The sequence below is a fragment of the Sminthopsis crassicaudata genome, chromosome 4, assembly GCF_048593235.1.
Source record: "Sminthopsis crassicaudata isolate SCR6 chromosome 4, ASM4859323v1, whole genome shotgun sequence".
Classification (NCBI taxonomy): Eukaryota; Metazoa; Chordata; class Mammalia; order Dasyuromorphia; family Dasyuridae; genus Sminthopsis; species Sminthopsis crassicaudata.
The window spans coordinates 353005550-353018060 of NC_133620.1; the positions used below are offsets into that span (position 1 = coordinate 353005550).

At 45.2% G+C, this 12511-nt stretch overlaps 1 protein-coding gene across 2 annotated transcripts in view; it reads right to left on the reverse strand.

Moving 5' to 3' along the window:
- ACLY (ATP citrate lyase) overlaps positions 1-12511 on the reverse strand; it is a 39514-nt gene that overhangs the window by 22216 nt on the left and 4787 nt on the right. For both annotated transcript variants that reach the window (XM_074261541.1, XM_074261540.1), the window contains exons 2-13: positions 12237-12412; positions 11197-11319; positions 9899-9961; positions 9248-9438; positions 8586-8665; positions 6677-6807; positions 5587-5705; positions 4428-4564; positions 3761-3822; positions 2212-2329; positions 1129-1283; positions 818-908 (exon numbers count right to left, since the gene is read on the reverse strand). In XM_074261541.1, coding sequence (XP_074117642.1) covers positions 818-908; positions 1129-1283; positions 2212-2329; positions 3761-3822; positions 4428-4564; positions 5587-5705; positions 6677-6807; positions 8586-8665; positions 9248-9438; positions 9899-9961; positions 11197-11319; positions 12237-12395 — 1429 coding nt within the window. In that variant the 5' untranslated portion in view covers positions 12396-12412. The remainder of the gene's footprint in view (positions 1-817; positions 909-1128; positions 1284-2211; positions 2330-3760; positions 3823-4427; positions 4565-5586; positions 5706-6676; positions 6808-8585; positions 8666-9247; positions 9439-9898; positions 9962-11196; positions 11320-12236; positions 12413-12511) is intronic.

The window sequence follows — 12511 nt, forward strand, 5'->3', positions numbered from 1 at the left end:
CTCCAGGGATGAAGGCATAGTACGAGAGGGCCAAGGGGAAAAAGTCTTTCAATTAAATCATTGCCATGCTGTCCATCAGATTCCCGCCAGATGGTAGGAAATAGGTGGGAAGGGGACTGAGGAGGGGCAAAAGCCTCCCCAACTTCTACTCAGAATATATTTTGGGAGGGAAGAAGACAGTGCAAAGCTGGGCTTCATAATAGGCTCAGGGGCACAGGGCACTGGCCCTGCTGCTCCCTCCATCCCCCTAAGCCAAGCAGAGCAGTCAGAGAATGAGTCCCTCTGATGGGTGAAAAAGGCTGTCACTGACCACCTTACCCAGATCTGTTCTCAGAGCCAGCCACACCAGAAATCCAGGACATCCCACCCACACCCAACTACCACAGTTATTTAAGCCAGGGCCAGTCTGGGGTGGGGAACCCACAGAACTGAAAGAATCCAAATCAGGAAGCTAGCAGCTCTGTTTTCCACTTAATAAAAGAGAAAAGTCAAAAAGGAATTCTGATTTCTATTTTTGACTTATTCTGACATCTGCTACCTGGTCCCCTCCTCTGCTATTATCTTCATCCATTCCTCCCTTTAGCACAGAACACAAAGGCGGATGATAAGGGGAAACTGTCTGAGAGACAGTTCTGCACTTCAAACCTCCAGTAAAACCAGTTTTATCCCTCATCCATAGCCAATTTCATCCTTCTCTTCTAGTTCCTCTCCCCCACATCAATGTTCAAACTACTTTTTCTTCTTTTCCACTTGGCTAACAACCCAGAGAATGGAACAGGCAAGGCCCCAGAGGCTCCTCACCCCTCAGATAGTCTACCTTGAGTCGTGGCTGGTTTGGCCTTCTTTGCAGGGGCCACTTCATCAGCCTTTGATTCAGAAAAAGATGCCGTCCTGCTGGGGGCTGGGGTCTGGTGGGAGAGAGGAAATCTGGGTCACCTCAAAGTCAATGCTGTCTCAAAAGTACCCCCTGAAAAAAATGAGGAAGTGAAGACTACCTGGGGAAAAACCCAATTAGGTTCCAGCCCTGAGAAAATCAGAATGCATCTTGCCCCTTTCTTTTTATTCTCCCTTGTCTGCTAGCAGGAAAACAAGCATGGGGAAAAGAAGGAAAAGAAAAATGTGCTCTACCGAGGAGCTGCCGCTAGCATTGAGGAGGAAGTTGGCAGTGTGGGCAGCAGTGGGAGGCTGGTTGGGAATGGGCCGGTGCCCTAGGGCCATGCCCACGATGGCAGTCATATGGGTTTCAGTGCCAAAGACATGGATGGGGATCCCGGTGGTTTTCCCTGGAGTGAGAGGAGGAAATAAAAACAGTCACATTTAATTTCATAGGGATCACTTCTCACATTGACCAGAAATTACCCAGAACACACCTTATAATTGGCAGTCTTATTAATAATAACTAATATTCACATAGTCCTTTTAAGGGTTGTAAGGTACTCTATCCATTCTCAAGATCCTGAGATGGGAGGAAGTGTTTGTTGGTACTACACAGGTATTGTGTCACCACCTTATTATAGGTGAGAAAACTGAGGCTCAGGGAGGTAACAGGATCACTCAGCTAGTAAATAGGAATCTTTACTCTTTCCACTGTACCAGAATGCCCTGTATTGAATTCACTTCTGAACAAGCCTATTTGAGACCGCCTACCATTTTTATAAGTTGATGTTACTTAAATAAAAGCCAACATTAAAACCAGCTGCCATTTCTTGGGTTTAGGGACTTATTCCTTCTTTCCTTTGTAGGAAAAAAAGTGAATAGGATAGAATAGCATGAAAAGTCAGTTTTAGTTTTTCCTAATTATTCTACTGGCTGCTACTTTCTCTCCCTAATCAACAGTAATCAACTCAATGCTGGCAGGGTTCTTGTTATTCTGTTGCAACTCCCTAAGGTACTTCCTCAAAGTGAGCCATTAATTTCTTTTCAAAGAAATGTTTTGTTGTTTTGTTTTTTGTTTTTAGCATAGGTCTGCTCAGGACTGAATAATTTGTCATAAAATTGTTTGTTTCCAGTTGGGAAGATCATATTTGAGGAGGGACCCTCCTGGACCTGTAGGGCTTACTATCTATACCATGTGTTTTTAGTAAGGATCATTTCACACAAAGTAAACAAACCTAATCACAAATGGATGGGCAGATAGGGGAAAATGGACAAATTAGTACAAAAGAAGAAGAGAAGGCAAGAGTGAAAAAGGGACAGAGCCTTCAATCTTACCAACTTCTCCCATCACCCGTAAGCCCTCCTGGTAGTTAGGACCGCCTCTTCGAACGAAAATGGTGACCTCATGCTCTTTCAGGGGACCCTGATAATCTCGAATTGCTCGCACGATACCCTGGAGACCAACAAGGGATACCACAACGTCTGACTCGCACATAGGACTGAGTATGAAACAACTATATGAGAATGAGAGCCTCCAAATGAGTGTTTCTCAAAGTTTAGCATCCTTAGGAGGCTAGACATTCATTCTAATTAAAATGCTGCCATGAGTAAGGGTACGTGGGGAAATCAGTGAAGGAATATTCATTTGCAATGATCTTCAGAGCCTGTATACATACAAGACAAAACCAGTCTCATTACTTCATAGTCTACCCTTGTTTTTGACCAAAAAGGAAAAAAAATTGGGAAAGGAAGGGATGCTAAATAAAAACCTATATAATCGAAACATTAAACTGTAAAAGAATCTTAGAAAAGTAATTAACAGCAAACATATCAAATGTTGGCAGGATAGTAGAAAAATGGTTATACATTGATTCCCTCCCCCCCTCCCCCAAGGCTGGGGTTAAGTGGCTTGCCCAGGGTCACACAGCTAGGAAGTGTTAAGTGTCTGAGACCAGATTTGAACTCAGGTCCTCCTGAATTCAAGGCTGGTGCTCTATCCACTGCGCCACCTAGCTGCCCCTGTTACACATTGATTGATGGTGGAATTGCAAATTTCAATAATCTTTTTGGAAAGTAGTTTTGAAGCAAGCAATAAAATTACAAATAAATTGTCAGGAAGTATTTTTACAGTGGCATTATTTTTATGTGACTATAAAATAAACAACCAAACAAAAATATCTAGAAGTAACCTAAGTATCTAACTGGTGAAACTGTGGTATGCTAATGTGTTGGAATAAAACACAATGCAACTAAGATGAACAATTAGAAGAACAAAAAAAGAAATCTGAAAAAGATTGAATGAAATAATAAAAAACAGAGGGAAGAGAAGCAGAATTGGATATAAAATTAGTCTTTGTGAGGAAAAAAAACGAAAATGAATGAACAAAAGAATCCTAATGGGAATTTAGAGGGAGTAACTGGACTATGTCATAGTACTTTATCCCCTGAAAATTAATTCAATTTAAATATGAACAGCTACTAAGCAAATTACTGTTATCTGAAGTAATGTTAGAATATTAAGTTTAAGTGAGCATATAAAGCATCTAATAAAAAACCAAAACAACCACTTTAGGATTACTGAAAGATGACCAATCATAAATGACTTTATACCAATGTGGATAGAAAGGGAAAGTGAAGTCTAGTTAATCAGCAACTTTCTTAGTTGCATGCTCCTCAGGAGCCCATCTCTCAAACAGACTATCTTGCCTTTCATGGCCCTTGCTTCCTTGGACCACAGAACCCACATAAATTACCTTCTACCCTACTAATTTACAGACCAATCCTGTAATCCTCAATCACTGGAAAGTACATGCATTTATTTACCTTTCCTCCCAGCAAGCCCTCCCCGTCCCAGAAGCTGCTACTGCCCACAAGAGCCCCTTACCTTGAAGGTGGCAGCAACATTTGTGAAGTTTGCAATACTGCCTCCAATGATGAGTATTTTGCCTGAAATTGGGATGAGGAAAGAAAAGAGATTAAGTATGGGGACAATGACTAGCTCGTCTGGAGGTAATCAAAGTGAAAGAGGAAAGACAATATCTGTCTGTCTGCCATAGGGGGAGGGGCTCCCTGGTATGTACCAGCCCTGAAGCTTGTATTGTGAACACATTTGCTGAATGAAAGGCAGCTATTGATTATAGTCCTTTTCCCCAGGTGGTGTTTTGTTCTTAAAGCACAGAGCACACTACACTACATTAACACTATTTGCTTTTTTAGGAGGAAAGCAGCAGAAATTGCCCAGGCTCTTGTTAAACTTGGACTTGGGACTGACCAGCTCTTCTATAACTGACCCCAGAGCCATCCGAAAATACCTACGATGGAAGTCACAACCCTTCCTGGACTTCTTGGCCCTATAGCTATAAATCACACATACACTGATATATGTGAACTAAAACTGGAGACAATTCCCTTAATGATTATTTCTAATGAGAAGACTATTCTTTTTAACCAGGTATGGAATACGGGAACCCCAGGGTGCAGATGTGTATCAGGCTTTGGGTACAGAAGAGGATGGAGGTTTTCTTGGAGGAAGGCAAAGGGAATCATCTCACCTTGTGGGTGCTTCTCCCGGGTCATAAGGGAGAGGATGGTCTTGGCGTAGTCATAGGTTTGCTGCTCACTGGGAGCTCCAGAGTATTCCCCATAATTAGCCAGTTCCTCTACACCTCCCAAATCACAGATTGTGTCACTGTGAAAAAAGGGATTGGGGTAAGAGGATAGAGGTTATGGTTCATTCTTAAGTTATCCATTCGCCAATGGATCAAAAAAAGTGTTTCCTAAGTAACCACTACAATGCAGAGATAGTCTTCACCTTCAAAGAACATATATTCTACAGGAAGGAGACAGCATGAACAAGGGGAGTGAACAGGAAACTCTGCAGCCTGGGGTTACACATTAAGTGTGGGTAATCATATGATGGAGAGGGTCAAATAGAGTCAAGAAGACCTCAGTTCAAAAACCACCTTAGACACATCTCTGCCTACTTTTCTCTTCCATAAAATGAGGGAGTTGATCTCTAAGATCCTTTCCATCTCTTATGCTTTTATGAACCAACAGTTGACGCTGTTTAAGAAGGGATACTTGTACAGTGCCTTAAAGTTTGTGAGTTACTGTAGGTGCTACGGGTATGATCTCCATTTTAAAATTGAGAAAACTGAGACTCCAGAGCAATGAGGCAACTTATGTTAAGGCCATACAGACAACAAATGTCAAAAACGAGATTTGAACTCAGGACTTCCTAATTCCATGACCGACCGGTATAGAATCACATCTTAATACAGCCCCTACAGAACACTGGCAGGAAGGGAAGGGGCACCTAGGATATGGATAATTGGCTATGTTATTTCAGACTTTTACAGACTGACATTCTCTTTCAGTCATCTGCCATGGCATATTTCAATCCATGCCAAGAAGATAACTAGTAACTAAAATTTACTTTAACATAAACCAACAGGTTAAAATTGGCCACAGTAAAAACATAGAGAAAAGAATTTTGCTTCTAGTTTTAAAAAGAATATTCAGTCTATGCTACGGGCCATTTCCTCTTTGGAGAGGTCCTCTCCTTGTAGCAGTGGGCAGACATGAAGTCTAAGACAATGTGTCACAGGCCACGAGGAGACCAAAAAGAATTCAGAATCTAGGACAAGTGTTAGCATTTGCTGCTTGAGGATCCAGCCCCCCCCCCTTCCCTAGCACTGCCCCCCCATTCACCTGTATACAACAGAGGCACCGCCTCCAGCCACCATGGTCCAAATCCTTCCCTTGGGATTAAGCAAAGTCAGCTTCAAGCTTGCCCCACTTTTGGCATCTAAGTCAGCGATGTAGGCTTCCTAGGGGAAAATCACAGAAATGGTCTCCTGGCCTGGGCAATCTGTCCACAGATGACTTTACTTCCCCTCCCCTTCTCCCCAAATTGGAAGAGAATCAGACACCTCCCTCTCTCCAGAGACTTATAGGAGGTCACTAAACTGGCCTTGGCAGGGGGAGCCCAGGCGGGGCCCCACTTCTGAGACAAGGCTTCCTGAGAATACTGTGCCCCCCATGCTCTGTAATACCCTGTTTGAGCCAAATCCGCCAGCCCTCTGCTGCCCTCATTTTCACATCTCCAATGGACTCTTCCCTTCACCCTAAGTCCCTGCCCTGCTCCTTACCTCCTATAACCTCCTCTGGTCCCTTTTTCTTCCCCATCCCCCGCTAGACATCTGCTGTCTCAGTCTCAGACTCTTCTCTCACAACAACGTCTGATCTCAAAGCAAAGACTTTTACAGGTGGGGGTAGGGGTGGCAAAGAGGTCAATTAGCATTCTGAAAAAGCATCTAGACCGAGCTGCCTTGTGATTCAGCTCAGGGGGAACTGGTTCAGGAGGCAGCAATGACCAGAAACCATCCAATCAAGTTAAGAGCCTCCTGAGCCTCAGGAGGTAGATTGAGAAGAACATTTAAAAGGATTTCTGGCCAGGATACAAAGGCTGTGCAGACATCCATCTCCTATCCCAACTGTCTGAAGGGGTTTTAAGAAAATTAAATCAAACTCATCTTTCTTTTCTTGGCTGAGACTGCCAGGAAGGCTAGGCTTCAGCTACCTATTTTCATTAATGAAGGGCAGAAAATGACAGCCTCCCCTGGATTCTATTTCCAGCTCTGCTCTCCTCCATCCCCATGTGTCCTTTGTCTGGAAGATCCCCTGGATAACAAACCACCAAGTCCCTTTCCTGAGGCTACCCTGTTATGGAGCAATAGGGCCACAGGAGACAGATGATAAGGGAGAGCTGGAGGCTGAGGAGAGAAGAACAGGGCTGTACCTCTGGATAAGCTTCTCTCCCAAAGGGGGGAGGAAATTCCAGGTCTCCCCATTTCACTTTGCAGATGTAGTCAGCTGTGGCATCAATCTTGGCAGCCAGGTCAAGAATATAAACGCCATCCTTTGTCACAACTGGGGAAAGAGCAGCAGAGTCAGATCCTCTCCTCTTGTGCCCCCGAAGTTCCCTTAAACCCCACCCCCCATTGCCATTGGGAATATCTCATGATTCCCAAGATCCTAAAAGATCATGGGATGAGTTCCAAGAAAAGTAGGATTTAGAACAATGAGTTTGGTTGGTCATTTTAATTAGTCTGAAAGTCTAGTTTATCCTCCTTAGAGTCAATGATCCCACCTATCAGCATGGGCTTTTGAGGCAATGCTCTTATTCCTCTTTTAATATAAACCATTACCTTTATCTATTGTTTTCTTCCCCCCAACTCCCCACCCCCCCCATGTATTTGTGTCATGGTTACATTTCTTCTGGTAGATTCATCTCTTTAGCATCCCTGAACACAGCAGGTGTTCTTAACTTGGGGTTAGAAAACTTGTTTCTTTAAAAAACGATAACAGAAAAAACATCTTTGATCACTGTATTTCAACATGATTAGTTTCCTTTGTAATCCTCTGTATTTTGTTGGATGAACTGAAAAATATTCTAAGAAGGAATGCAAAGGCTTCATCGTAGAAATCCAGGATACCCTCCTTCCTCCCAAATATAAAAATCCATAAAAGGGACCAGAAGCAGCATCTAATCCAAAATGACTCAAGGCTACCCATTCAAGTAACTGGATAGAGCCAGGCCTTGAATGCAATTTCTGACTATGTATCAAGCTCGCTTTCCACTGAACTCTGAGGCCTAGAGTCTCCCAACAGCAAGAAACCAGCTCTAGGATGAGGGAGTAGCCTGTTTTACTGCTGGAGGAGGACAGAATCAAGCTCTCCAACTCCCTCCCAAAGTCAGGGTTAATTTAATTCTGGCTCAGTACAAATCCATCTTTTTTCCTCCCACACCCCCTTCCACCCTCCCTCAAGGTCCATTTAGATAATTAAGTTGGCCAGAGATTTCCCCCTTCCACCCATTAAAAGGAATGCCAAATCAGCCATGTTACGAACAAATGATTTTACTTCCTGGCTTTCTGCACTTTATATCAAGAAGTGGCAGCCAAAGGCGCCCGAGCCTCTCTCCTCCTCCAAATCCAGGCTGCCAAACCAAACGGCCTTTCACAGCCTGACTCACTTGCTCATCCTGTAGTGTGTCAATGATTGACTAATTCATCAGGAAAAGTGCTGGTGTGTGTGTGTGTGTTCTGGGAAGGGAAAGGAAAGCAAAGAAGTTGTCTGAGGACATACAGCTAGGAAAAGGTGCTTCTGAAGACTGGGACAAAGTAGGGCAGGTCGTGGCAGGAAGACACTGACTTGAAAGAGCCACAAGGAGAACTCATTCAGATGCCAACAAATTCTCCCAAAGCAAGGCCAAATGTGAAAAGGGCTACAGAATCCACCAGTCCTCCCAAACCCAGCGTTAACTTGGGAGGGCCTGGCCCAGGGATTCTTAACCATCTGGGGAAGAAGGAAGAAATCCCAGAACCCCAGCCAGCTTGTGAAGCCTAAGGCTCTCTGAGCAAAGTTTTTAAATGCACAGCACAAAACAGAGAAGAGTACAAAGGAAGCCAGTTATACTGAAAAAGTTATTACCCTTTCTTAAAAGCAAATTAGATCCTAGGCAAAGCCCCGCTCCCCCCTTAGATTCTAACTGGCCCATATGGACAATGAAGGATCCCTTTCACTATTCTCTACCCTATCTATTAACACACACCTGCTACCAAGGGCAGCTACTCTGGCAAAATCCCAGCAGACGGCTCCCACTCTCTCCCTCCTCTCCCTCCCTCCCACGGGGCAGGCCAAGTTACCGAGGGGGTTGATCTCAAGGTAAGTGAAGTAGAGGTCTTCATACAGATTGAAGAGTCCTGTAATAAAGCTGGCCAAGATCCTGAGTTGAGAGAAGCAGAGTCACTCATTAAGGGAGTTTTCTCGGCTTGGAGGGGAAGGGAGTGGGACAAGGGAGATAGCTGCTCTCAGCTTCAATTCCCCAATGCTAAGACCCAGTGCAACCCTGTCTGCTTCCTGAAAAATCCTTCATCTCAGAGGCTGTCTCAGCACTCACCCTCAGGGCACTGAGGCAGAAAAGCTGACGGGCAAGGAGGGGACATAAGGGGACATAACTGGCAGAGGGGAACACGTGATGAGTGTTTTCTCTTTGACTCACTTCTCTCCCAGACAGGAGGACAGCTTCTGTCTGCCTTGGGTCTGGTTATGTGTCCTACAGTTAGAGTGCTCTCAGAGAGCTTAGGGGGGAACTGGATAGAAAACCTTTGTCTTTTTCCTCCTTCCCAAAAGAATTTAGACTCCTAGAATAAAAGGATTGACTGCCTCCACCAGCCTGTGCTCCATATTTCCCGAGCCCCCCATTCCCTACAACTGGGGGTCACCAGGATCACTGATACTGAGGCCTTCCTAGGTCTCCATCCCACAGGCCACCAGTCCAAGGTCCCACTCCTCTGCCCACACTCACTCTTTCTGGCTCTCAGGAACGTGAGTCAGCAGGTGCTGCTTGATGTCGGTGGGATGAAGTTTCTCATTGACTCCGACCAGTAGCTTCTGGGCTTTGGTGTCCACATCGCCCACATCCATGCCGCCCTCATGATGGAACAGGACATAGTCCCCTTCCCGAGTGGCATAGATGCAGACGTAGAACTCTTCTGCCTGGGGGAGAGGAGGGCAGACACTTAAGCAGGAGCTCACAGTGGTTCCTGAGCCAGGCAGAGGGCCAGTTGAATGTTCACCCGGGAATGCCAGCTCGTCACCCCGAGATCCCGATCCAGCATGGGCCCAATTCCACAGAGTGGACAAGACTAAGTCTGCTCTGTCACCCAGCCTGAGGCCCTCTCCCCCTTAACTCACGTTTCCAGACTCCAATTCCCAACTATAACTGCTTTTCTATTAACCTGATTTTTCCTTTAGACACCTTACAAGTCAACAAAAACAAGGGGACAAGAGGATTTGGGGGAGACAGAACCCTAGGGGTGTGGCCCAGCAGCTGTTAGACAGCAGGTGCTTCTACTGCAGAATCTTCTCCCCTTTTGTCTCTGTATCCTTGAACATTTTAGTCAGTGCTTTGCAGACTGACAAATAAATATCTGTGGATGGATTGACTGATACTCACCTGAGAGTGGGGGACAAAGGGTTCGATGAGGAAGTTCTTAAGGATGCCCCGGGCCTTGCCAATCTGGAAAACAACAGAAAGGCAGAAGCTGAATATGAAACAAATCCTGTTTTGGGAACTGAGAACAGTATCTCTCATTGCTCCAGTTTAGGTTGAGAAGAAACCATCCCTGGGCTCTAACCCATTGCAATAGGAGGAAGAGAGACAGGGTATCCGAGCTTAAGGAGACCTCTCTTGATTATCACACACTTCCCCTGGCAAACACATGGGAAAGTTTCTCCCATGCACCAAGATTTCCAAGGAAGGAAGTGATGGGAATATGTGTAACTCCATATCACTACTGAAGAACAGCATATAATGATTAGATCCTCTCTAAAATGGATGAAGTAGGAAAGAATAAGACAAGTCTATTTGCATTATATGGGCAATTTACTGCCTAAGGTTAGGAGAAAGACAATATGGGATTATGGAAGTCACATGAGATAATACACAGGGAGGAAGAAGAGATAAATCAAGACACTTGAAAAGCTTTTTGACCCAGACCCTCCGGGGGAGTTAGGGGGAACCACACAGAGCTAATCAGTCTGATTGAAGCATTGGCAGAGACTGCTCCCTCCATCAGACACAGCTTATCCCCTTGTCCCTGACTTAATTCCATGCGTCACTGCTGAGTCAGGGACCCAGACAGTGATCCATCATAGCTCCCGCCTAGCCAGACAGCTGCCCAGATGCCCCCTCCCTGATAGGGGCGGGGAAGATGACAGAATCCCCAGGGAAGTGCCATTTCCCCACTACTAAAGCACAAATACACCCAGTCCCCAAAGGCAAGGACATCCAGAGGATAGGGAAGAAAAAAGATTTACAACTTTCTCTAATAGTTCCCTATCTGAAATCTGAAGAATTCCTGTTAAAAAAAAAAAAAAAGGGGAAGAAGTTTATTTCTATCTCCACTCTCAACTCCAAAAACCTTAATCTCCTTCCTTAACCTAACAAACACCTAATGCAAAAATATCATTATTCCCTCTGTACCCCTCTCTGTGTAGCAGGAATTCCACAAATAATGTTCAATTATTCCTATCTGATACTGGGGATGTATGTGACAATTACTCCTATGTCATACTCTATCATATTAACTGATGGCACTCGAAAAGCCTACACTGTTAGAGTAATAAAAGGCAGAGGGGAGGACTGAGTACCATTCAACATGGATGAAATCACTCAAGGAACCCAGACCTAAGTAAGTTTGACCCAACTCGGGGTCCCCTAGGGAGTTCATGTTCTGTTCCTTCCAGCCTCACCGTGATCTCTGTCCCAAGCTTTGTCTTCAGCCAGGATCGGACTTCATCTAAGTTCAGGTTGACTCCAACCAGCCCTAGCTTCCCTCGACGCTTGATCAGCTGATCTGGCTTGACCACCAATTGCTGAAAGAAGGAGACAGAAAAAAACAAGCATTAATTAAATACTACTATGTGCTGGGCCCTGTGCATCTTACAAATATTATCTCACTTTATCCTCACAACCACCCTGGAAGAAAAGTGCTATTATGACCCCCATTTTACATCTCTGGAAACTGAGGCAGGCAGAGGTTAAGTGGCTTGCCTAGAATCACACAGCTACATCTCTAAGGCTAGATTTGAACTCGGGCCTTCCTGACTCCGGGCCCAGCACCACCTAGCTGCCTCATTGGGAGAGACTTGACACTTCAGTCCCCAAAGACCTTAGATTCTCCTCTTTGCTTATTCCAATCCTTCAGACCCAAGTTCTACTTCCCAGGTCTACCAGGCATCTTTCTAACTGTTCCATTCCAATGGAACACCTGGCCGGCCTGCCACCTTGCCTCCATTTCCTCACTGAGCTTCTGCACTGGCTCTTCTCTCATGCCCAGAATGCCCCCCCCCCAATAGTTCCCTGCAAGGCTCATCCCTAAGCTACTTCCTTTCCTCCTCCACCTCACCTGCCCCCTCCCAACATCATTGTATATGTATTTTTTGCATGCATATATATTAATTATATATATATTTACAAACACACACACACACACACACACACACACACACACACACACACACACACACACACATTCTGCATGGCTATCTCTGTCATCATATTGTATCCTCCCAATAGAATCTAGGCTCCTTGAGGGGAGGGCATGATTCTTATATTTGCATCTGTAGTGCGGAGCAGAGCAGCTCTTGTGGATTCATTGGTCCACCTCCCTCTTTCTAGGGGTAGAGCTTATGGCCATAGCTCAGCCTAAACTGTTGCATGCTGTGTCAGTCTCATTAGTAAGATTATCCCTGCCACTCCCCGTCTCCCCCAGGTCCAGTAGGCAGCTGACCTGGCTCACGAGCCATGGGTGGTCCTGCAGCAGGTGGGACCAGTCCGTGTCAGGGGTGACCCGAGCATACTTGAATCGGTTCTGAATTGCAGATGTAGTACAGATGTACTTGTAGAGGAGTTCCTTGCCCGTCTGTTCTGATATAGCTTTGGCTGACATGGCTACAGGGGGACTGCCTGCCCAAGAGAAGAGAAGAAGCGGCAATGAGACAATGACCTGTCTTAGTCTCTCCCTCGCCCCCAAATCTCGCTGGACTTGTGGCTTGTGACTCTCAG